The following is a 26,779-nucleotide window of genomic DNA, read 5'->3' as shown; positions in this document are numbered from 1 at the left end:
AAAAAGATCATTGAAATTTTAATAATGTTTATTTAGTCAACATCCTCATTTATAACTGATTAACTGAGCTAACATTAGTTTATCTGCAGAAAACATTTTTACTGCAGTCACGACACTAAAAGACAAACTGCGGATTCCTTACAAGGAAATGCTTCAAAATTGTTATCTATTGCACATGTTTTTGTCACTAAAGTCTTCTATATTCCAATGCGAAAGAGAAGATTAGCTCAACCTTCTAACGTTTTAGAATCTAATTTCCTTCCTCACCTCAGTTAACCAGCCATCCACAAGTTCTCGGGTGTTACAGGTACATTACATAAATCGTAAACGTTGATAGTTATAAAAATATCTATCGTTATTTATTAAGATACATAAGTCGTAACCCTTACACTAGTTTAACTAAAAGGCTAGTACATGCGGATCTGATTTGGGACCGAGTAATACAAGTATTGGTGAATTTAATTCTTAAATACCAGGGTTGTATTATGATTGATTATGCTGAGTATAAATGTGTACATCGAATATGCAAAACATGAAGTTTGTATGCAGTTATCTGCACCAGGCATTTTATAACTGCAGTATGCTATGCATCATAAAGACCGTTTGTAGTTTGATTGCTTGCGTTATACATACACTGCAAAAATCAACAGCAGAATTCTTTCATAAGTTATTCTGTTCGATTTTCTATCTACCTTAATATACTTATTAGTCATAAAAAATTAAAAGAAATATACGACTTGCCAGAAAATAAACTTTATTATTTTATTTGAAACCGTAATAAAAATATTAACTTTTCAATTGAAAAAATAACACGAAATAACGCAGTTTACTTTATGCAAAAATATACCTTTTATGATTTAAGAAAAAATATTACAAATGAAATCGATTTCGATAAAGGTATTCATACACATCTCTAGTATCGATAGAACAACGTGAGCAGTAATTAAAGCGTCAAGTGAAACTATCGATAATTCAAACATCGAATATTCGATTTTGTAGTACTTTAGTATTTCTATTAGCTAGCTACTTTCAAGTGTGTGCTTTGAAACTTGTATATCAGTAATGTTTTTGAATACAGAGACCGTATTTTGTGAATTTCAAGCATTTATGATCGCTTAGGTGTGACAGCAACTGCTATTTTTTACAAGAATATGATAACTCTCAGTACACACATCGAATCCTACAATCACCGTCGAATTTCTTTCAGTCATTTACAGCATTATTCTATTAGAATTTACCTACTACATTTATATACACATTTTACATCGATTCTATAAAATATATAAGTGATCTCGTTGAAAGAGTACGTCAGCCTTTGTTTTGAAATTGGTATTGTATTAAGGCGATATCAATGTGCTTCACTTCCTTATACATTCTAAATAAGTGTTCGAAATAGTTCTGAAAGGAATAAAATTCAACGTATTCTTTCTACGGCTTCACAAACGTAACATTCAAAACAATTATTATTTTAATAAAAATATTAATAACTTGTAGCATTTATTATCAAAAGTAATTAATTAATTATATAAAAATATTCACATGACACTAATAAAAATAGATTTTAAATAGTTTCTTAACTCGAGGCATCGTTTGAGCGCCGAGGCGTACTCTGTGTACTAGCTGAATGTTAAACTACATTCTTACTGTCGATTGCCTCGAACTAAGAACCAGTAAAGACATTCAATGCACTATGTAAAACACCTATATTTAAATGCTTGACTTAATACAAGAGAAAATATTGCTGAGCACAGTTATTCCAATATCACATTTGAACTGAAGTAAATTCATACACTAGGGCAGAGTAAAACTGTTATATCATTAAAATGTATAACTTCAACGATTTGTCAGCAATTACTCCGCTACTAGCTACTCTGGCACACATTTTTATAAAAGACAAAAGATTTTTAAAAAGCCTAATTAATATTAAATTATTTTTAATTAAGAATTTAACAGAAAACAAAGAGCTTAATTTATTTCTATACATATTATGACGCACATAAGACACTTTTTATATGCAATCCAACACATCTATATAGCGCAATTTTCTCCAAGTTCCTGCCTGTTACAAACTAATACTTTTAAAAGAATACATAGTTTTATGACTGATTTAAGTATGTATAATATAATTTAATACGTTAATAAACAAACCTAGCGTTATTGATTTGATAGAACAAGAATGTAAATGTTGATTATAAGAAATTTACCGAATACTTTTAAATGGTCATTAAAGTTTTAAAATAAACCTTATACACTGATACTTGTTAGTTAAATACTTAATAATATATGTATTATAGTTCGGCCATTCAGAGAATGCGTTCCTGACACGTCGCGATTGAACTGACGACGTAACTTTGCAATGGCGTTGCAGTTACGATAAAAATATTTTTGCTGGTTGTTTACCGTTTTAACAATTGAGGAGCATTAAAACAACATTATTATATCAATAATCAATGAATGTAGTTACGTCGTCAGTTCAATCGCGACGTGTCAGGAACGCATTCTCTGAATGGCCGAACTATAGACGTTTTAAATTATAACGCGACCAGAAGAATGATCAAAACGTTCATGTATAATAATTATGTCAACAAATTCCTTGACTAGGATTTAAATAAACTCGTATGATCGTAAAATTTACCGCGGCCTGCGTGTCTCGGCGCTAAGGGTGCATACACATGGACATTTGACGTGGTTTTGCTAATATGTACGAACCCTAACTTGTGTCTCACGATACTCGGACGCAAGGTACTCCGCCCTGTTTGGAGGGATTTGATTATATTTTCTACAAATAGCAATAAATAGAAAATGGGACGAATATTTGCTGAACCCAGGTAAAAATTAATTGGATATTTGTCATGGTGGATATCTACGTAGTGGGTTTGCCATGGCTAAAGGACGAGTTTTAGTTCAAAATAGATTCTTCGGCTAGATGATAATTTTCCCACGTCAGATTGGACGAAAACTATAATTAGAGAATAATTAGAAATGTCTAATTTTCATAAGAGGCGCAAAGATAAGTTAGTAATAATATAGATTGGTATCAGAGCGACCTATTTTGGCTGTCACTATCCGGACAATATGGCGAAAGTATTACTTTAACAGTTTATAACTTTGCTTACAATTTTCGTTTTATCAAAATTGTTTACTACGTATTGTCGACTCCTTGATACACGTCGATAAAACTTCTGCCAACATCTGAAGGTGTTTTGCAAAATATCTGACTTTACAGACACAATAATCTTTAGGGTTCCGTACTCAAAGGGATAAATTGGACTTTATTGCTAAGACTTTGCTGTCTGTTTGTCATCGACAATATCTCACGATTCTTAATAGTTAATAATCAAAAATACTGAAAACTACAACAATATATGAAAATATTTTGAGGGTTTCCCATACAACTAAAGTAATTTTTTGGCCATTTTAAGGGTACGGAACCGAGTAATGGAGGTGCGAGTGGGACTAGCCCTCGTTTCGAACATGTTAACTCTTTACTGTCGACTCCATTGTGCATACTTATTATAAGACTTCTGCCTGAATGTGTAAGATTTTTCCCGAAAACATCTAGTAGTATTCTCATTACAGACATGATCAATTTTGAAATTACAATTGACGGCATCTAAAGTCTTCATTTTTATAAATTAGCTATAGACGGTAGCTGAATGTGTATGTTCTGATCATTTTTCAAATTACTTTTGATGGCATCTATAGTCTCGTTTTTCATACATACATGAGATGTAGACGGCAGCTGAAAGTTTTTCTTCATAACCCAGGTTAGTTATTGTGTAGTCTGGTTTTTCATACATTAGATATAGACGATATCTGAACGTTTTTGTTGTTACAAGAGGGTGGTTAAGGCAATCAGTCGTCCCACTCGCCGTCGCTGGTGGTGGCGTCGGAGAGCTCGGAGTCGGAGGAGTGTATGGCGCGAGAGCGTTCTTCGAGGGCTCGCTGTAACGCTTCAGCCAGGCCGCAGGCAGGCCGGGCTCCCTTGCGCTCGCTGCCGCTGTTGCTGCCCGACCGGGACACCTGCGAACAGAGTTAAAAGTTAAGGACGAAGTATATGAAACGAGGAATATATAAAGGAGTGTATCTGGAGAACATAAGGAAGTACATAAAGGAGAACCTAAAAATGAATATAGGCCCTATATTCTTCTTATCTCTGTTACGTACAACCCCTATATTATAGAGATAAGTGTAATAGAGGAGTACATAGGTAAGCAAGTAAACCTACATATAAGGGTGTCCGTGGGGGGTAGAACATAAAGGAGTATGTAGATCCAGAAAGCCAAAGTCAAATAATTCATTTCATTTAAGCTTTTGCAGGAGGTAAGCCCGTACTGGGGGAGCTCCAGAAGCTTTTTAATGCCGTCCTGTTTGAAGGGAGAACTCCAGAGGCGTGGAGTAGGAGTGTTGTCGTCCTGTTCTTCAAAAAGGGAGACAAAACCCAGTTGAAGAACTATCGACCCATTTCCCTCCTAAGCCACGTATATAAGCTGTTCTCAAGAGTGATCACGAACCGACTTGCGCGAAGACTCGACGAATTCCAACCACCGGAGCAGGCTGGGTTTCGGAGCGGATACGGCACCATAGACCACATCCACACGGTGCGGCAGATTATACAGAAGACCGAAGAGTATCAGCCCCTGTGTCTAGCATTTGTGGACTATGAGAAGGCCTTTGACTCGGTTGAAATCTGGTCTGTTCTGGAGTCCCTGCAGCGTTGTCAAGTAGATTGGCGATACATCCAAGTGATGAGATGTCTATACGAAGCCGCTACAATGTCCGTCCAAGTACAGAATCAGCAAACAAGGCCCATACCGTTGCATCGAGGAGTGAGACAAGGGGATGTTATTTCCCCGAAACTGTTCACTAATGCAATGGAGGATATGTTCAAGACGCTGAACTGGAAAGGACGCGGCATCAACATCAATGGCGAACACATCTCTCACTTGAGATTTGCTGACGATATCGTCATCATGGCGGAAACGCTGCAGGACCTACAACAGATGCTGAACGACCTGGCTGAATCTTCTCTACGCATCGGCCTACGGATGAACTTGGACAAAACCAAGGTCATGTTCAATGAACATGTTCTACCGGAACCGATTGCGATACACGGCGCCGTTCTCGAAGTTGTTCGGAAATATGTATACCTCGGGCAGACATTGCAGTTAGGTAAAAACAACTTTGAGGACGAGGTGAATAGGAGAATTCAGTTGGGTTGGGCTGCGTTTGGGAAGCTACGTCGAGTCCTAACATCGTCGATCCCACTGTGCTTAAAGACAAAAGTCTTCAATCAGTGCGTCCTACCTGTCATGACTTACGGAGCCGAAACGTGGACACTGACGGTACGGCTGGTCCACAAGTTTAAAGTCGCTCAGCGGGCTATGGAAAGAGCTATGCTCGGCGTTTCTCTGAGGGATCGCATCAGAAATGAGGTAATCCGTCAGAGAACCAAGGTCATCGACATAGCCTACCGAATCAGCAAGCTGAAGTGGCAGTGGGCTGGCCAGATTAGCCGAAGAACCGATAACCGTTGGGGTAAACGAGTTCTAGAGTGGAGACCACGCCTCGGCAAACGTAGTGTAGGACGTCCTCAGGCACGGTGGAGTGATGACTTGCGCAAGACGGCTGGCAGGAGCTGGATGCGAGAAGCCGAAAATAGATCTCAGTGACGTGCACTTGGAGAGGCCTATGTCCAGCAGTGGACTGCGATAGGCTGATGATGAAGCTTTTACAAGCACCTATTGATATCAAAAATATTTTTTTTTAAGTTTTCAGAAATTGACCACAGTGAGTTGATAAGAATGTGTATAAGGCACTATATATAAGGAACTGAAATTGAATACATTGTACATATTATATATATTAGATTAATTTGAGAACAGCATAGAATATACTTACGGATCGCAGCTCAACGCCCTGCCTGATCTCGCTAAGTAAGTTACTCCTGCTGTCATCCACGACTGCCGGCTTAGCCGCCGGTTCCACACGCTGTAATATAAAACAATATATTTATTATAATACTAGCTTCCGCACGCGGCTTCGCCCGCGTGGTGTGTTGATAAAAAGCCTACGTGTTAATCCAGCCGATTTTGCGTGAAAGAATAACAAACTTACATCCATACATTCTCACAAACTTTCACATTTATAATATTAAGTAGGTTTTGACATGTCACGTATACAGTATGGCGGATGTATCTTGTTGAATTTGAAGATAAAGTAAAAATATACTTGGAAGTAACATCGTGCGGTTGAATATTTTACTACAACATTCGTCAGTCGTACTGTACATCGAACTTTCAAGAAATGTTAACCTTCAACTCGAGTCGATTACGTAATCGACTAAAGTTTCATCAACAATATTAGGTAAGTGCAGTTATTATTAAACATATCGACACTTCAATTGATTTCTGATTAAGCGTAGAAGGCACTTGATTATAGTAATCGATTAAAGTTTAATCGATAATTAAAGTCGTAGTTACCTTGAGTGTCTTGGAGCCGCTTCGAATACTCTCCATAAGTGCAGCTCTCGGGTCTGCGGCCGCAGCCTCAGCCGGCGGGGGCGGGGTGGCGGGCGCCGGGGGCGGGGCTGGAGGTGCTGGCGGCGGCGGAGGGGGCGGGGCCACGGGCGGCGCCGCGGACATCGGCGGCGGGGGAGGCGGCGCCGTGCCGGGGGGGGGGGGAGGAGGCACTGATGGTGGTCCTGATGATACTGCTGTATGTATGAAAAAGAAAGTGTTTAAGTCTCTAAAATAAGATGATGTTCTCCTAGGAGATTATCGGCTATGGCGGCTGTTCTCATGTAAGGAGATTAGCCAACTGCACAGGATATATTATAGTGCACAAACATTTGCGCAGACACACGTGCACTCATTACTCCTTCATTCTAATAGCCCGATGGGACGGCAATCCGACACGACCGGAGAGAGATCAGGCGCAGGACCGACATTAACGTGTTCTTCGATGCACGGGTGAATCAATCACCAATTTCCAGACTACAGCTTTATGAAAATTTCATAAACCCATAAAGCGATTTCGGCCCGACCCGAGCCCTCGTCACCAGCTGCTGTGCTCGTCACTACATCAACTAGGCAGTTATAAAGAATAGAAATACAATACTGACGTTGTGCCGGGCGCGGCGGCGCGGCGCGGTGCGCGGGCGGCGGCGGCACGGCGCGCGCGGGCGGCGGCGGCGGCGCGCGGGATGCTGGACACGACAATATATTTAATTAGTGTTTTATTTTCTGATTGAAGGGGTATTTAAGTGAGCGGTAATTGAGAAAGCGGAGACGCCAAATATCATTGCTTATTAAAATAAATCCAGACTTAGTCAGAACGCATTTAACTTTTTTTGAGTAAATTTCAACTGATTGAATAAGTTAACTTTATAATTATTTTAGTAATACCGAAAGAATGCTTACGTGGTGCAGGTGGGTGTGGCGGCGCGGGGCTGCGCGTGGGCACGGGCGGGGCCGGGGGTGCCGGCGGGGCCAGCGGGGCGGGCGGAGCTATACCGCCCGGCGCTGGGGGTAATGCTCCTCTTCCTGGCGCTATAAGGATTAACTACATATTAGTATACGGCCTAATTTAATAACAACTTGAAACATTTTCCACCTTCTTCCCGAACAAAGTTAGTGGACTAAACCTATTCCTAAAGCGAGTACTTCTTAAAGCCACGTTTTATAATAAGGTAGTTTGAGTCACTGAGCAAAAACCGCGTCTGTTTATCAGTGGATGACAGAGGGAAGGATTTTATAAAAAACATCTTCGTACTTGAGCAACTACTCTATTTAATAAATCAAGAACACCTGATCCGATTTGGCTGCGAGATTGTTCGAAAAAATTATCGCAGCCCTGGTACATAAAAGGCCTACAACTTCCTCACCACTGCTAACCCACAGCGGTAGGGAGGGGATCATTTGATGATTTTTGACGTCGTTAAAAAAAGCCGATTTGGCTGCAAATGGTTAAGTAGGCAACTTAGAACCAAGAGCCCGATCTAGAACAATGCGTATGCCCATCCGGGTACGGAAAATTGTTTTCTCAGGACACCAATAAAAGCAGAGCCAGTTAGTAACAAATAATACTCACCCTTAACATTATCCAAGTCCTGTTTAACAGCTGGCAGCCCCCCATGCATCTCAATGAAATCATATATAAACTCTCTGGTCTCCTGGTCTTGTAGCTGCGTCTCCGACACTCCGGCCTTCGTGAAGAACGAGCGCAACTCGTCCGCGTTCGGAGCATTGTCCAAGTCGAAGCCTGGAAGTGGAAAATGGCTTTTATTGATACAGTATTAAGGTTGTTTTTGCTAAAGAGAAGCCCACTTGGGCCTGCGAGATTGTTCGGAAGTTACCGCGGCTCTGGTACATAAAGGGCTTAAGAAGGAACCTGGTGGGTTCAGTCAGTTACATACATAGATGGTGTTCGCAGGTAAATATATAGTTGGTACAGTAGACCACACATCAGTGGTAACTGTCATGCACCTTAACTCAATAGTAATAAGTACGATTTTCCTATAAAACTGTTACCACTGACCTGAATTTGACTGTACATCGGTTAAATGACGTTTGAAGGATTGGATACCAGTTGGAAGACCCCCGTAGCGAGTTCTACAGTGCCTGATATTAGTAAAAGTCAGAAAGTTTTCTTATAATTTTTACCTTTATTAGCATCCCAGCCGACATGTGATATGTGTTTGAAGTTCTGCGGCACGCCGATGTCAGCTTTCGTTAGTTTCCGACCCTTCTGTTTCTTATTACTTTTTAATGTGTAACCTGCAAATAAACGTATTTTATTTGTTATAAAACTAATAGTTGGTATTACTAGTACTTGGATGATTTTGTTTGGTATTAAATTAATTGGAGCAGTCAGTTAACTGGTCATAATACAATTTTGATTGGACTTTCTAGGCAAATACATATAAAATCAATTAATTATGTACTGCTTGAAATAACGATCTTTATTATTAAGTAACGATTTTTGTATTCACATTGATTGTAAGCCGAATTTTATATTTGAGTAAATAGTCATATCAAGATTGTTTAAATTGTGATACATACATTTCTTGATTGGGCTGTGTTCCTTATTGTCGACTAATCCAGACTTAAATCCAGAGTGTACCATGCATCTATGGTAGAGTTCCTTATATGGCAGGTAAGGTAGAGCACTTACTTCCAAGACTATGGTTAGTCTTGACAGGCTGGGGCTGCGGCTGCGGCGGCGGCGGCACGTATGCCGGCGAGGGCGCGGGCTCGGGCGGCGGCGGGGGGAGGGTGCCGTTCTGGCGCGGGGGAGGGGGGCCGCTGCCGCTGCTGCGGGCTGATACCATCGAGCGGTGCCGCCGTTCTAAGGGTCACAACAAAGAAGCACTTTATAAGTATTGTTATGTGTGTCATATTATGAGTATTTGTATTTGACTTGTTCTGTATAAATTCTGGTTCTTCCAACCTAACAGACAGACATGTGTTGCTGGGGAGTTTGTTGAGCCACTTCTTCTTCCCAGCAAAAACACATAGGAAGTGGTGAAGGGCGGGCGTTTTGGGGGCTGTCTTTTGTTTATGACGTTCGAAAAGTGACTGACCTCTATATTTACCACTGGACCGGCTGTTCCGTACGTTTGACAGCATTTTTTTTGTGCCCATTTGAAGCGCCAATATCGTCTAAGCGAGTGTCCACAGAACTAATTTTGACGTATAATTTCAAATGGCTGTGAGAGAAGTGTTTGTTCATTGGTTCACTGTAAAATAATTTTAGTACCACGGACACTCGCTATGTCTAACAGCGCCAAATGGCGATTAACAAACGGGCACAAAAGCACGTTGACAACAGCCTGTCCAGTGGTAAATATAGAGGTCAGTGTTTATCAGCCTAATTTGAATAAACGTTTTTGAGTTTTGAATTTATTTTTATGGGCCCTAGTTGCCTGAAATAAAGGAATAAATAAACAAAATAGGTATCTCGAAATAGGCAGTCTCGCACCAAAAATAAAAAAGAAAATTCTCTACACAGCGATCGACTACGAAAGTCTTTATGAAAACACCTTAAAAGCGAAGTATGAAAATGATGAGAACGAGGTTGTGTCTTGGAACAAGTGAACAATGGTAAAATAAGATACAAAAAAAACTTTTTTACAAAAAAATTAAACCGACTTCCAAAAACACAAAAAAACAAAAAAAAATAATTTTAGGTGCATCGGCCTAGAAGTCGGTGTCTAATGGATGTTACTAAGTTAATTTTGCCACCGACTTCTAGGCCGATGCACCTAAATTTTTTTTTTTTTGTTTTTTAGTGTTTTTGGAAGTCGGTTTAATTTTTTTGTAAAAAAGTTTTTTATTTACAGCTTTTTAGTGATACGAATAGTTATCACTAATCATATAAGTGGAAAGTTCTTATCAATACAAAGAATATAAGCCCAAATACGAGGTATTTTGCGCTAAGTCGTGTCAGAAGTATAGAAGGTATAGTTTTGTCAGATTTGGATGCCAACAAGTTACTTAATCGACCACACGACGACAGGGCGTTGGCAGAAATAACGAGGTTAAGAAATCTTCCTTCCAATACTTAAACGTCGGTAAACATTTCCATTTAGAATATCCTTAAACTGTTTTTTGTCTTCACTATCGAATCTACAATATTACCCATCTCAGCTTAAAGTGCACATCAATACGAATAAAATAAACCCAAACATTATGTCATAGCAGCATAGCGTCGACCAAGGCAGAGGTTTTAGGCGAGATCGAGAGGTTCTATGGACAGTTATACACTTCGGTCGCCAAGTCCGTTGACAACTTGGCAGGAGATCCAAGAGCCAAGCTGTCCCGACATTATACCGAAGATATCCCGGACATCAGTCTGTACGAGATTAGGATGGCCCTGAAGCAGCTTAAGAACAACAAGGCGCCGGGTGAGGACGGAATCACTTCAGAGCTTCTGAGAGCGGGTGGAACACCGTTACTTCAAGTCCTCCAGAAGCTCTTTAACTCCGTCCTGTCCGAGGGCAAAACGCCTGAAGCATGGAGCAGGGGTGGGGTGGTGTTGTTCTTCAAAAAAGGTGACAACAGCCTATTGAAGAACTACAGACCCATCACACTTCTAAGCCATGTTTATAAGCTGTTTTCAAGGGTTATCACGAACCGTCTCGAGCACAGGCTTGATGACTTCCAGCCTCCCGAACAAGCCGGTTTCCGAAGAGGCTTTAGTACCATAGACCACATCCATACGCTGCGGCAAGTTATACAGAAGACCGAGGAGTATAACTTGCCATTATGCTTAGCGTTTGTGGACTATGAGAAAGCCTTCGGTGGAAACATGGGCGGTACTTGAGTCACTCCAACGATGCCATATTGACTATCGGTACATCGAAGTGTTGAAGTGTTTGTATAATAACGCCACCATGTCGGTCCGAGTACAGGAGCATAGCACGAAGCCGATTCCATTGAGAAGAGGCGTAAGACAGGGGGACGTAATCTCCAAGAAACTGTTTACCGCCGCAATGGAAGACGCCTTCAAGCTCCTGGAATGGCAAGGACTTGGCATTACCATCAACGGCGAATACATCACTCACCTTCGGTTTGCCGACGACATCGTAGTCATGGCAAAGTCGATGGAGGAACTCAGTATGATGCTCGAGGGCCTCGACCGAGTTTCACAACGGGTGGGCCTGAAAATGAACATGGACAAGACGAAAATTATGTCAAATGTCCATGTTCAGCCTACCCCAGTCTCTGTTGGAAGCTCGGTACTCGAAGTTGTTGACTCATATATCTACCTAGGACAAGTAGTCCAATTAGGTAGGTCCAACTTCGAGAAAGAGGTCAACCGCCGAATCCAACTCGGCTGGGCAGCGTTCGGGAAACTACGCAATGTCTTTTCGTCCGACATACCTCAGTGCCTCAAGACGAAAGTCTTCAACCAATGTGTGTTACCAGTGATGACTTACGGCACCGAAACGTGGTCTCTCACTATTGGCCTCATTTCAAAGCTCAAAGTCGCCCAACGAGCTATGGAGAGGGCTATGCTCGGTGTTTCTCTACGTGATCGAATCCGAAACGAGGAGATCCGTAGACGAACCAAAGTCACCGATATAGCCCACCGGATTAGCAAGTTGAAGTGTATTTTTTGTTCGGATACTATAACATTATAATTATAATATATAAAACATTTTTAATTGAAAAATGTTTACGTTAGCATGGGGGGAGGGGGTAAAAGCTTTGCTTACTTTTGCTGGCAACGGGGATGCGGGGGGGTAAATGATTGTAATAAATCTGCTTACGTAATATTTGAACCCCACACATACTGTACTTGTATCCCAGTTAGATATATAAGCAACAGAAGGCAACTGGCTGAGATGATGATGATGATGCTGATGATTGGGAAGCTACTCTATACCCGTAACATAGGCTATAGTTTGTCCGAGTACATAGAGTAGTAGATAAATAAATACAAATATTGATGTAGAATTCTAGCAATACTTTTGGTCATAGAATAACAAAAGTCTATTGGTTGAATAAAAACTTCTCCGTTCAGCTTTTACTTAACTTTAATTTGCATGAACATACATGTAAGTAATTTCAGAGTCTTTAATATTTAAGATCAGGTAAACATGGAAAAGATTTGAATCGAGATAAATACCACAGGAATGTGTAAATTCTCGAACATTTTGAGACATTATCAGAAAAATATCTATAAGTGACAATATAGATAACAATAAAGATGAATCAGTTTCAAAGTTATACTGATGAGTCATCTCAATAAATAACATTATAGTTTGATTCGTCAGGCTGAAGGCTATCAATTTGTCAATACTTTATATTGATTAGAAAATTAATGCTTAAAATATTATTTCATGGTTTTAAGTCAAATACTTATTATCTACAGCATCTTTAATCTGATCAATAATAGCTAATACTGCACCAAGGAGTCAGTTAAGTTGGTGCAATAGTGTAAAGCAAAAGGCTTCCTAAAGACGGAAGTACTCTCTATGACACATGGGGTAATTTATTGAACTGTGTTCAAGGTCTTACAAAACCAATAGAAATTAGGTATACAAACATCTCGTCTCCGCCCACTCAGCAATATCCCTGATCAGAGAAATCCTATTGATTGTCTTAGCTCTTTATTGTCTATTTACTCCGCTTAGACAGAGTCTAGGCCTCACCATTGATGAACCAACCCTGTCACGAGCTCGTCATTAGAGATTTAGGATTATTTCTCCGAATGAACCTCTACAAAATATGCGTATCGGAAGCCAGAACATCTAACGATGACATAGTGTATTAATTATCTGCAGTCGGCTTCACAATACGTGTTTATTATCTGTATTTGTAAACAGCGGGAACCGCCAAGCCGGGTATACGCGCCAAATAAAAACATGCCGTGAGGTCATGTTTTACGACAATACCAGCATTATAGCTCTGCTCAAGTTTTATAATTGGTGCCCGGCCCGCTATAATGGCCCGTTTGGTATTGTGGTAAAAATGTCTTTGTTATAGGAACAAACAACATGCCAATAATATCATAGCTAGAGATTCGCCGTAGGTTGGGTCAAAAAGTCTGGATTTTGTGAATAACTTTTTTATAGATGTTAGAAAACTCTTTGATACTTTATCCTATAACACATGAGGGATTATTATTGTATATCTGTTTCTTTAGTCGTTCACTCTTGACAGAGTGGTCGTGGTTGACGATGGCTCGAGGCTCTCGTGATGCGTATCGGTAACTTTCGACTACGTATTTATTGCGTGTAGTGTAATAGGCATGATGACAAATTTTTAAATACCTTTGTATGATGTAGGTATACGTCTATTTTATATGAAAAATTATTAATTTTAAGAAAATGCGAAGTTTTTTTATCAAATAATTGCATTTTTCTCTGTCCACTTTGAATCCGGCGCGAAAACGCTTGTCAGTGTCATGTCGTCACTTGTGACGTCACGACTGAAATTACAAGACGCAAGTAAACAACGCTCGTGCAATAATTAAGTTTTTTGTGTTATTAAATATGAATTCGAAAGTGCATAGGTGTTGTGGGGTCCCCCAGTGTAAGAACACATCCAAAACAACTCCTGATAAGTTATTTGTGTACGTTCCTCACAATAAAAAAATACGAAACAAGTGGCTTAAACTTGCAAGGCGAGATTCAAAAGCAATATTGCCCAGGGTACAACTTTATTTTTGTGAAGATCACTTTGATGTAAGTTATTACATAGTTCTCTAGATTCTAACATAGAAGTTTTTTTAATTAAACTAATACACTTACATGGAAGTTTTTTTTTATTAAACTAGTATACTTACATGAAAGTTTTTTTTTATTAAACTAGTATACTTACATGGAAGTTTTAACATTTCTAAATTCAGCTGAACAAAAATCTTTATTTGATGCCAAAAACTCTCCCAGCATTATGATATCAATTCTAGGCAAATTAGCGCTGTTTGCCTTGATAAATCCGGGCTCCATAACTCGTGTTATACACAATTAATTAAATAAAAACAAAGATCGCAGTGGAAGTTCACAATAACGAAATGTGACGTTCGCGCGCTTTCGCGCGAGTTGTTTTGAGAAATGACGTCACGAGCTCTGATTGGTGTTCAAGATATCATGGCGGATTGCCTTATTTCGTAATTTTATTTTATAAAAATACATATTAATCACATTATTAATAAAGAAAACAATGCGCGTTTTATATTCCAAGCTTCAAGTTTAATTTAATAAATATATTATTTTAATGATTTTTGATTACTGTCATCATGCCTATTATTTTATTTTAGTGTAGGATTCCTGATTTTTTTTTATTATTATTAATATCACCAATTTAGGCGCGCAGGTGAAGATGAAAGATGTTCTAAAAGTCAATAAATTATGACACAATTTATACCAACCTTCTCGTCTGATTTTCCTGAGTTCAATTTTCTCGAGTAGTATATTTCTAAGGATGTTTGCTTCATTTTCGTTTGCAAAATTGAATGCGGCCATATATTCCTGAAATGATATAATTTACACTATTAATATCTTGTATGTCTCTACCAGACCTCGGGACTATAGAGTCCCGGATTTTTGGGAGGCGAACGTGGGGCCGAAGCCAACACGCTGAAGCCCTTTTGAGACAACTTTAATGAAATGGTGACACAAAACCGACGATTATCCCTGTATACACTATAGAAATGTACCCAAGGACAATCCCCGGTTCTGTGCTAAACTATTGCTAACTATGGATGAAAACTACTTGGGCTATTGTGATGGGATGCTAGTGGACTAGGAATGGGGAAACTACGGGAACTATGGCACCTGCCGATAACAATGTAATAAATACACGTAAAAATGGCAGGTGGAGACTCGCCAACTCACTTACTGGGCCCCCGGGAATCAGTCGCTAAATCGCAACAAGGGGGCAACAGGTACATGAGCGGCTGAAGGGTGAGGATACCTCGGCGGACTTTAAACGCAGATCACGCGCTCCCTGTGGGTCCAGCATCACCGGCCCACTCGCCACTTACCACGAGGCACCTACCCTCCGAGTGGGCTGTTAACCCTGCTCTAGCGACTCCACTCTGACCGGCCGATGAAGGCAAGCCAAGAGGCGGGAGACCTATCCCCCGTCATGCTTCACTCCGGCAGGCCGGAGATGGGGGACAGTATACTCTCCCTGGAGCACTCGGATATATAGCCCCGCGGGGTCGCTACTCCCCGTCATCCGCCTCAGATGCCCTGCGGGGCACACTATTAATATTATTATCCTTTTCTGTAAAATTACTTAATTGCTTATTTTTGGCACACAAGTTCAAGCATAGCTTTGTTCTGTTTCCATCGAAAGAGTTGAAACAACGCCAACTTTGCACGTGTAGTACAAAAAGATTGTCTTAAAACGCAAAATACTTTTCGTACGCATCGTGGGTAAAAATAGTAGTAAGTTAAGTAGATTTAGTTGTAAAAGACCCAGCTTGAAACTTTGATATTATGTATAATGGTAAAGTAAGATAAAAGATTACACCACATTCATCTTTAACATTAATACTTCTAAATTGTTGGGTAGTCATTGAGACAGGTAAATAAAATTACAAAAATAAAATTGCGGACCCAACAATTTTATTCAATCTTCATGTATCAATTTAGTTTGCGTGTATGGGAAACTCATTTGTGTGTGCATGTTATTGTTTTGACAAACCTGTGTGGGTTCGTTGACTCATACGAGACATGACATACTATAATTTAAATATATTACTATTGTATGAAACTTCATCCTAGGAATCACTTGGTTTGCGTAGACAGCATCGAGGAAACTATGACTAGGAAATAATAATAAACAGGAAGGTTTGTGAATGAGTACACCATAAGGGGCAATGAAGATGAGGAAAACCCCATAACTACGTAAGGATTATTCAACGTGTTAATTCTGAAAGATCCTGATATTAGCTGTTCCAGTTAAATATACACACGGGTTTAACCATAGAAGTTTGTGTTATAAATTACCAATCGTTGTTTCCATGCATCAAATTCCCGAGAGGATAAATCTCCCATAATAGATTTTATCAACAAACATACTAAACAAAATTTACCCGTTATTAAAAGAAATATAATCCAAACTTTTATGTGTACGTAACAAGTATATGATACATGTTAAGTAAATGGATATCAATGTTTGTTCGACAAGTTCATTTACAATATTAGATAAATCAGCGATGAGTCAACGGTCATTGGTATCTTCTGCAGTTCAGATATGAATTTACGATGCACTCAAACAGCCTTCGAATAACTTGTGACGATTTTTTCCATTCCGTATTCAGTTTTTTTATATTACAATATTGGAGTTCATTCACCGTTCAGACAAGTCCTACATTTTCGTCTCCGAAACTTCAAATTATTCTGATAAACTGCCAAATTGCCTTGAGACGATATCAGTTGGTTTAGGTACAAGAAAATACTCCAAAAACCCGTTATTGTAACAAAAGACTGACAACTGAGTAAATATTATCATCAAGGTTTCAATAGCCTTTGATACAGATTCTATGGCTCATCTGCCAATAATAAAATAAACATCCAACGGGACCTGCAAAACTCGTAACATAACAGAATGAACACAAAATGCCAACTTAAGAACTTATGTGCCAAATAAATAGGTACTTCACAGCTTTCGAAATAAGGTTTATTTTCGAGCTACACTTACCTCTGCCTCGAAAGTGTGCAAGAACGGCCGTGGGTTCTTGTATTCGATCTGGAGGTAGACTTCTTGCTCCCATATCATCGCCTTGCGGTACAGACAATATATTCGGAAGAAGTACGATCTCTTCCCATTGTCCTTTATCAGGCAAAGTACACCTGTGTCCTTCTTCTTCCATTTCGAGTGCGAAGGATCTTCTGTCGTGAATAGCTGGACCACGGCTGTTGCCAGACTCTGAGGGCAGAAGTAACACGTAATTAGTGCTTGTTAGTATCTTACAGGTGTCCTAAAGTTTTAAGTAAACATTCGCTCATCGGTTTGGATATTTATTTGCTTCAGGGATATCAGGTGATAAGGATATAATCAGAAGGGCATAGCGGATTATGGATGTTTACTAGATTACAAGTTGTTATATAGTAAGTAGGTATCACCAGTGTCGCGTGCCCCTTTATGCATGACGCATAGATGCGAGTAATTATGCGTAAGCGCCATTAGAGAACGCTCGGGTGAAATCTGCTAATAGCTGACCTTTAGGAGCATGACACATGTAGGGCAATCAGCCGTGATAACCCAAGTGACCATTCTCTCAGAAAATCTTATTGATTTTGTATTTACGGAGATTAATAATATGAGTCATTTATTATCATCATGACACCAGATGCTGTGCGCGGCGTCATCAGCATTGTTTGAATGAAACATATTTTTCTACAAATTGCAATAGAAGAGTTCGTTAAATTCAAACGGCTTATGTTTAACTGATCACCAGATATAGTAACAAATAGCAGACAAAAATAGTAAATGATCACCAAAATGAAACTCGCATTTTAATGTAAAACTATAACCAAAGTTTTAACACTTTGCTATCCTATTTAAGTGAAATTACTCCAAAATAAATCATGCGTAAGCCAAAAATAGTATATGATCACCAAAATTAAACCACCATTTTAAAGTAAGATTATAACCAAAGTTTTTAAATTCTGCTATCCTATTTAAGCAAAATGAGTCCAAATAAATCATTGTTATCCCAAAAGTAGTAAATGATCACCAAAAGTAGTAAATGATCATCAAAATTATACCAGCGTTTTAATATAAAATGATAATCAAAGTTTTTACATCTTGCTATCCTGTTTAAGTAAACTGACTCCAAAAAAATAAGTTCGGCCTGATACAATAAATGTAATAACATTATGGGGACCCTTTTCCTGCACTAGGGTGGAAAATTGTCTACTGCATGCCTCTAAACGCGCCTCTAAACGCGCCTCTAAAGTGCGATAAGAGTGTGTTTTCGAGGGAGTGTATTGAGCAACACATTCTTCTTCTTCTTTCTCCTGCCCTGTTCCCAATTTTAATTGGGGTCGGCGCAATATGTCATTTTCTTCCATTTTCCCCTGTCACTCGTCATACTGACACTCACGCATGCACCGCAAGCCGGACACATAACTTAATATGGCATCATAATACTTTGTTTGGTAATAAGCCTATATTTTATGGCAATCACAGTGACTTATTTAGGCAAAAATAATACATTAATTTGGTCGTCAAGAGTTGGTGATCATTTACTAAATTTGGTGGTCGAATACAATTTAAAGTGAAGTCGTGACTAAAATAGCTGGTACTATTACATTTTTAGACTTTATTTTTCTGGTGTTCAGTAGATATTTCTGGTTACAAAACTAAGGGTATCAAAGCATTTTATGGTGGTCATTATATTTGTTCCCAATTCAAACTGCATTCAAATTAATTTTATCAGAAGAATATTTTTGCCAGATTGCCCTTTAACATACCTTAATCTATATAAATAAAAATGAATTGTTGTTCTTTAGTCTGATTAAAACTCGAGGGAAGGTTTGAACGATATGAAGTTCGCGGGATCAGCTAGTAAATAATAAAAAAATCGAAGTTCATTCATCAGATACATTGATCAAACAATACATCATTTCAAGAATTTGCAACTGTTGTTTCTAAAAGGAGCTCATTACATAAGCCGCGAATTTTAATATTCTACGGTCGTACATCAAACTGATCTTAATGTTCTCATTCTCACTGCGATTTCGTAACACGTAACTTGACGTAACCCTACTTGATGAGTACCTACGTGCAAAATGAAACGTTGCATACCTGTTGCTGTACGATTTCGGCAATTTTGGGAAAGTTATGGTGAAGACAGCTGCGTCTGCATTGTTATAGATCAAGTTAAAAGAGGATATAACGCGTTTGGAAACTATCCATTGAATTGAGACTACTTTTGGTAACATTCTTATACTCGGGGAACTACATAATGCTATCCACAGTTATCAAACCAGAAACATTCTTGATCTTCATATACATTAAGCATTTAGTATAGGTTTAGTTACTCCTAGATACGAAGTTGTTTTGATTTATGTATACCTGAGTGTAAAACAATAGTTCAAGGTGTTGATCATTACGTTATGACGTCTGTCCCGCGAGTGTTGGGGTCAATATAGCGAATTTCAATTGTTTATATACTGCTGCTGCAGCTGCCCTACCTTAATAATGGCTTACCAATTCAACAACATCTATACTAGTGCAAATAATAGAGGAAACATTTTTTTGGTATAGTTTGTACTGTAGAGGCTCCGAAACTTCTAACGGATTTGAAAAATTCTTTCACCGTTAGGGAGCAAGACTATCCCCGAATAACATAGGCGAGAAGTGGGCAAAACCGCATGAAATGCCTATGTTCGATAAAAAAAGGGAATACAAACAATTCCTACTGAAGAAATAAAATGTTCATTGTTTTCTATTTGGATGTAAAGAATTTATTATGAATCATTGTCTATAATACAGACACAACTATTTGAACAATGCCCATTAAGGCACGTAGCAATTAACTTATAATATTGATATAACCAATACGCATAAAACGAGCAATTAATTAAGGAAACAATTAATGCATGCCTAATGTCGTATAAACTAAATTAGTTTCGTATGCAGTTTCTGTTTGTTTATGGTCAGGGTAGGAAGGAAGTGTCGATGGTACATGTCGCGACAAATACATGGTATGCATACATGCATAATGTTACGTCCGCTGATAATTTTAGAAAGCAGCTATCAGACTATCCTCTCCGATGTGGAAAGCATTATGATTATTCTCAACGTAGCAGTTTTTTTTAGTTTTCCTGCGAGAAAACCGTTGCTATTTTTTTTCTCGTAACGTAATTTAAAAGATATAATCAAAGTCATTGATAATAATAGAAACATTTAATAGATGCTTAAGACCGGTGTAGTTTAAAATGCTAATCAGTAACGAAATATACGACATCATAAACGGCATATTTTTTGTAACGCTGGCATGGATTTATGGAAGTAAAATCATTGAAAAAATATTCTTTGTTGATTAGATATCAGATAACATGTTAAGTTGAATTAAACGAACTTCGAAAACTTTTCCTTAACGTGAGAACCCTCGAGGGCCTATCGGGAGTAAGAAAAGACATTATTGGGATTGGGACTGTCAATCGCGTTGCAAGTGTATGTAGTTTATGCATATTTTGGAACGAGAGTAGCCCAGCAATAAATACAAACGAAGCCATGATCAACTTTTCAGGACACTCAATAGTATGGGTTTTGCGATAAGTGTATATTAGGAAGGAAAACCTATGATTTTGATAACGTAAAACATAGTTAAGTACGTTATCAATCAACTAAACTTATGTATAGTGACGCAGTAAAAAATGGGAACAGGGTCATTTTATACCAAAAATAATATGCCCGATTAATTTGCTAATGTACTTTGCCATACCGTCGACCCCAGATTGGTGGCTGTTTGCAATATTGTCGGAAGTGGCAACCTCGTAACGCCTATCATGCCCCAAATTAGCTTGAAGATTGCGAATTTTCCCGTAAGTTGTCCCGAGCCACGAGCCATTTTTATTCAAAGTAATGTCAGGTGTAACTTAGCTCGTAGCTAGGTTACAGCCGCACTGGTGGACTGAATCAAACGTTAAGTGACCTTTGGCGTAGCCCGTCCGTGGGTGCCTACCAATTGATCATACTGAATAACATACTGCATACATACTGCACGACAACAAGCTCCGAGTACCGCGCCCTCGTCGCAGAACCCGCGTGAAACCAGCCACAGTTGAGCGTCTACCTGCTGTTCTTTCCATACATAAGAGGAGTCACAGACAAGATTGGCTACATCTTGAAGCGAGCTTCAATCAAAACCTACTTCAAGCCGCTGAAGAAGATCAGTCAATTCTTACCACCTGTCAAGTGTCACATACCTCTACAAGATGCGGGTGTATACAAGCTTGACTGTGATTGTGGTCTCTCTTACATAGGCCAAACTAAAAGAAGCATAGGGACCCGCGTAAAAGAACACATCGCCGATGTCAAACACCACCGTTCCAGACAGTCAGCAGTTTGTGAACACACACTAGACAAGGCCCAGCATTAATCAGATTTGATAAACCACAAGTCCTTGCAAAAGAAAACCGATTTCTACCTAGGATGATTCGCGAGGCTATTGAAATTAAAAAACATCCAAATTTCAATAGAGAAGATGGCTGGTGCATACCACCTGCTTGGAATCCCATCATAGAAACTATTATATCAAAATCCAAGCCTACAACTGCTCGACCTAAGGATACAGTGAGCTCGTTTTGCGTGAATCGGACTGTCAATAATAATCAACAAAATGTAGGGTAGCTGTTTGTAACTAATATATCAAGACGACCAACACCTTAGTCTGCCCGTGACCATGGATGCTGTAAAGGATCCGAAACGTCGGTATTAAATAATATTAATATAACGCGATAAAATCCGTAAAAGTAGTTTTATTTAAATGATCATACTGAAATCTTCGTGTTTCGAATATTTGGATTCCGGATGACTTTTGGGACGTGTATGGAAGTTGTTAAGGGTAGTCAGAAGCCAGAAGACGATGAAAAACCAGAAGAAGATGAACAGCCAGGCGCTCCAGTTCAGACACCGGTATTCGGCAGTATCATAACCCGACTGGCATTGATTGTAAGCCAACCCTAACAGTTGGTGAAAGGCTAGGCAGATGATAATTTGTATTACCACAACAAACTTTCGTCAACTAGGTAATCATAAATCCTGCTAGATATAAAAGAAGTACTAGCCAAACATGCTTTCTATTATGGACCGGTAGAACGATTTATATGGCGCCTAGATTAACTTTCGCCCTATAAACGCTTTATAGAGCAAAATTATACGGCTTGACAGCGCACTTTCCATAGTATTACAAAGTAGATGTTGCAACATTGTGGAACTTTTTCCCATCCTACTACATGGTAGTAGTTAGAGGTAGTTTACATCACCATAATGATACATTAGTGACCTAGGGGGACACAATCACCAGTCCTCAGGTTCTGTGGTATGTTTGAAATAACTCATTTTTCTGCGGTACGTTTATTAATGGTTTTATCTATGCAACAAAGTTAAATTAGAACTAAATGAATCAGACTAATATTATGTGAAATTTCGGACTGTGGATGAATTAGAGTATAAAGTCCTAAACATTTTTCAATAAAAAATTTCAGTAAAATATGTCAAAATAACATAGCATATACCCTAGTGTGAAAGTCCTTCAGAAGGCTTAGGTGAGCAACACAGCAGGCAAGCTAACAACTAGTATTTTTTTAAACAGAAGTTCACCTTCAAATATTGTTTATGCTTTGAAGACCCTTGTTCTTGTAAGAACAGTTAATTTGGATAAATTTTATCTTATTATGTTATTCTGATATAGCAATATTTCATCGAAATCCAAGCAGTATTTTACAAAGCTTTACATTGCAGAAAAAAAAATGTATTAAAATTATGCATGCTGAATCCGGTTAGACTTGAAGCCAACCCCAACATAGTTGGGAAACGGCTCGGGAGATGATGAAATGGATCAACATTTTGGTAACAGACATGGGTAAAAAAATATATTTTGGGTAAGTTTTCCTGATACATTTACATGATAAATAATAGTTGCATATTATATTACGTATATCACCATCATATTATGCCAGCGTTTGTGACAAGGAAAATACTCATTTGCGAAATGTAATACACCTATGAACACCATAAATAAAATGCATCAATGATGTCAAATCTACAGTGTAAGACAAATATTGTTAACACTTCTGTTTAGAAAAGAGTGTCTATGGAATTTCTTGCTGGTTAAGACTCACTCCTTGGAACTACGGTCGGTCGGTATGAAATAAACGTTAGACATTTTTAAAATTATGCAAAGTCAAATAAAAATTCCTCAAATAGAAATTTGAAAAATGTTGACCATTATAGTTCGGCCATTCAGAGAATGCGTTCCTGACACGTCGCGATTGAACTGACGACGTAACTTTGCAATGGCGTTGCAGTTACGATAAAAATATTTTTGCTGGTTGTTTACCGTTTTAACAATTGAGGAGCATTAAAACAACATTATTATATCAATAATCAATGAATGTTATAATTTTGTGCCAAACTGAGTGTCAAATAACTTGGTAAACAATATTTTTCTAAATCTATACTGCGCTATTACAAGGTTATGTCAGCGGTTTATATTTTGTAGTGCTGTGCTAAAAATAACAGGCAAGTATCGTAATCTGTTCTTATACAGTTATAATATAAAATAATACGTTTTGATTTTCTTTTTAAGAATTGGAAAATAATGGACTATAAGACTTAATTATAACGTTTATGAAATATAAAAATAAAACTATGACCAAACCGCATTTTTATACTTAGATTAAAAATGGTAACCCCAAATGGCGTTATGGGCCGCCATTTTGTGACGCTAAAACAGTCGTCCGTTGTCGTTTCGTGCGCATAGACCACGTTTTTCAAGTGTTTTCGATCTGTTTTTATTTGATTACCCGGCTTTTGTTAGACCGAGATATCAGGATTGATTCTGTTATTGATAATAATATAATTATACATGTAGGCGAAGATGATGATGAAGACACCACCTCCTCAAGCAAATCGGAGTCTGATTAATATTCTGTTCGCACATTCAATTCAATGTACTTGTAACAAAGAATAAATAAAACAATTTTATTATATGAATATTACCTTTTTTTGGTTTCCACTTAAATAACTAAAATATAAAACAAATGATTCCGCCAATTTAAAACGAAAATAATCTTAAAATAATGCGGCGGTTCATTTTGAAGGAACGGTAACGAACTCAGTGTTATGTTGTGCCCATCACTAGTCGTGACTAACTGATAGGTGTCAGGAACGCATTCTCTGAACGGCCGAAGTATAGCCATCCTACCTACTGTTGTGACTAGTTCTTTAAAAAAAAAAAACAAAGACTGTCTTCAGGTAGTAAATAAAATTGCATTATATTATTATTTATAGCAAAATGGAGCTATGATTTGCCCATTGAAACGGAGTTAGTTTTTTTTAAACGTTGCTTACTTAGGTATGGATTCTTCAGTATACTATTTATTACACAAATATTATAGTAATTATTGTATGTATTGTTTTACTGAAAATATCTTCACTATTTGTATATTTATTTACAGAGAAAATATTGTTAAATAAACTAGTGAACAATTCAAAAATTCTTCATCATTAGATTGTCACATAACCCATAATAAATAAACATAGGCTTTTTCTTATCTGCATAGCAGAGGTAGTTCCCTGTGGCTTATGTAGAAAAGGGAAAAATATATGCAGGCTACAGACAAAGAATAGGGAATGTCCTAATGAGTTTGAGTGATTTTGAGGAAAGCATAACCAAAAGTTTTAAACGATCTTAACTCTTAAAGAACCAAACAATAGTTTTCAAAAGGACAATTCTTCTTCTATACTTGTACATCATGAACATTCCTAGTTCTTAACATTTCAGCCATAATTAAAATCGCGTTTTTTGGGCTATCTAATTTTTTTCTTTAAAAAATAATTAATCAGAATGAAAACACCTGACACAATGTTGCTTCAAAGTGAAAAAAAAAAGGCATTCCACGTGCGTTATCTGTATGTGCCATTTAAGTGTAGAATTGTGAGAATAACATACTACACATGTAGTGTATTTATAAAACCATTTGCAATTAATACAAGTAACTCAACACCAACATTCAATGTTCATTGGATTGATCTAGTTTACAAGAAGACAGCTAATTAATGTTGTTGAACAGTTAATATTACAGCTATTGCCCACTGTTATACAATTTAGTTACAACATGTTTTATTTCAGTCTTTGATAAAACTTTATCTTCTTTTCTTTACTTTTCACAAACCTTAAATTCTTTAAACAACTTCATGTGAAGTTCTATTTAGGTTTGTATAGAATTATGACTTAATAATTGTTGAATGTTGGAATAGCTAAAACAATAGTGAGTACTTCATAAGTAATGCAAAAAATATGCTATTGTTTAAGAACCTTGTAGGCTCACTAACACACTTTCCTAAAAACATCCAATTAATGTTTTTGTCACAGGGTATCATAAACATAGGACAGTATTTACCAATGTTATTACAACAGTATTTACGAAAATATCACGTAATGATATAAACAAATCTCTCATGAATTCCAACAGGTAGCTTGAGGATCTTATTCAGTACAGATATAACACATTGGAGATAAATATTTGTCATAAACATAAGAAATTCAGCGCATTACATTGTGTATCGCGGCGCTATCGACTGATAATCCTCAGATATGGACAGAGATACGTAATCTAAGGGCAATCTGAATCACGCGGATCGCTAATGAGAATTCATAGCTTACTCACCTGGCATTTTGGTCCAATCAAACTGAACACCTGTTCATTCTCTTCCCGAGATAACAGGATGCTCGCTCTGTTCTCTCCCCTCGGCATCCTGTACACTAATTCAACAAAACACACCTAAAAATTACTTTAAACATGCGAGGAACGATGTGTCAATCGCCCTGACTTTCCAACATTTTAAAGCCAAATAACTAGTTGTTATTTGGCACACACTATAATCCTTAAACGAAAATAAGAGCATTTCTCACAATACAGAAATGCTCATTTCACTGTTTAAACATAATAAACTCGAAAAAATCCTCTTTTAATTCACTTTCTCTCTCGACATCCGTATGTGAATAAATTCTGACTTTTTGTGATGTTGCCAGCTTTTTGGCAACTCCCTAAAATTATTCTCAGGGTCAAATCAGAACTGCATCAAACATTATAATGTTAAACTAATAATATTCGTTCGATCAAGTAAAATGTAAAAATTTTGCTGTCATTTAGTTTAACACGAATATTCTTAACGAAAATCGTTGCAATTTAATTAAATGCGACTCATTTGAAGTCTACAAAAATACTTTTATTCTCTGCCATTTTTCTTGTTAGCAACCCTTAATTTTCTGTCAGTGGTCATTATGTCATTGTTTCGAATTTTATTCCCATTTTATTGCAGAAAATAACATGTTTTGCATAATTTTTATCTCAAATTAATATTTATTTCACAAAAATAATTTCTTATAGGTAATTTCTGTATCACTATAACAGTTTACTTTTTGAATTGCATACTAAAAAAATAAGCATTAATGTGAAAAAAATTGCAGAATTAGCTAAGCAAAATTGCTGAGTGTAAAAAAGGCGCGAAGATTGAAATCAAACCAAAATGCCATAATTAATTTTCAATGAAAACTGTAAGAAGAAATTAAGGCA

General features: G+C 37.8%; 1 protein-coding gene across 1 annotated transcript; it reads right to left on the bottom strand.

Moving 5' to 3' along the window:
• Nucleotides 1–10: 10 nt before the first annotated feature.
• Nucleotides 11–26,219, bottom strand: LOC124637317 (neural Wiskott-Aldrich syndrome protein-like). The gene is made up of 11 exons (XM_047173682.1): nt 25,871–26,219; nt 17,163–17,390; nt 14,881–14,980; nt 9,175–9,348; nt 8,664–8,777; nt 8,092–8,262; nt 7,124–7,207; nt 6,483–6,715; nt 5,902–5,991; nt 2,520–4,023; nt 11–2,290 (listed from the first exon to the last, which is right to left on the bottom strand). The coding sequence occupies exons 1-10, from the start codon at nt 25,955–25,957 to the stop codon at nt 3,856–3,858; spliced, it is 1,449 nt and encodes a 482-aa protein (XP_047029638.1). The 5' UTR covers nt 25,958–26,219; the 3' UTR covers nt 11–2,290; nt 2,520–3,855.
• Nucleotides 26,220–26,779: the final 560 nt, after the last annotated feature.

The sequence above is a fragment of the Helicoverpa zea genome, chromosome 2 (genome assembly GCF_022581195.2).
Source record: "Helicoverpa zea isolate HzStark_Cry1AcR chromosome 2, ilHelZeax1.1, whole genome shotgun sequence".
Taxonomy (NCBI): domain Eukaryota; kingdom Metazoa; phylum Arthropoda; class Insecta; order Lepidoptera; family Noctuidae; genus Helicoverpa; species Helicoverpa zea.
This window is presented reverse-complemented; position numbering and strand designations above follow the sequence as displayed.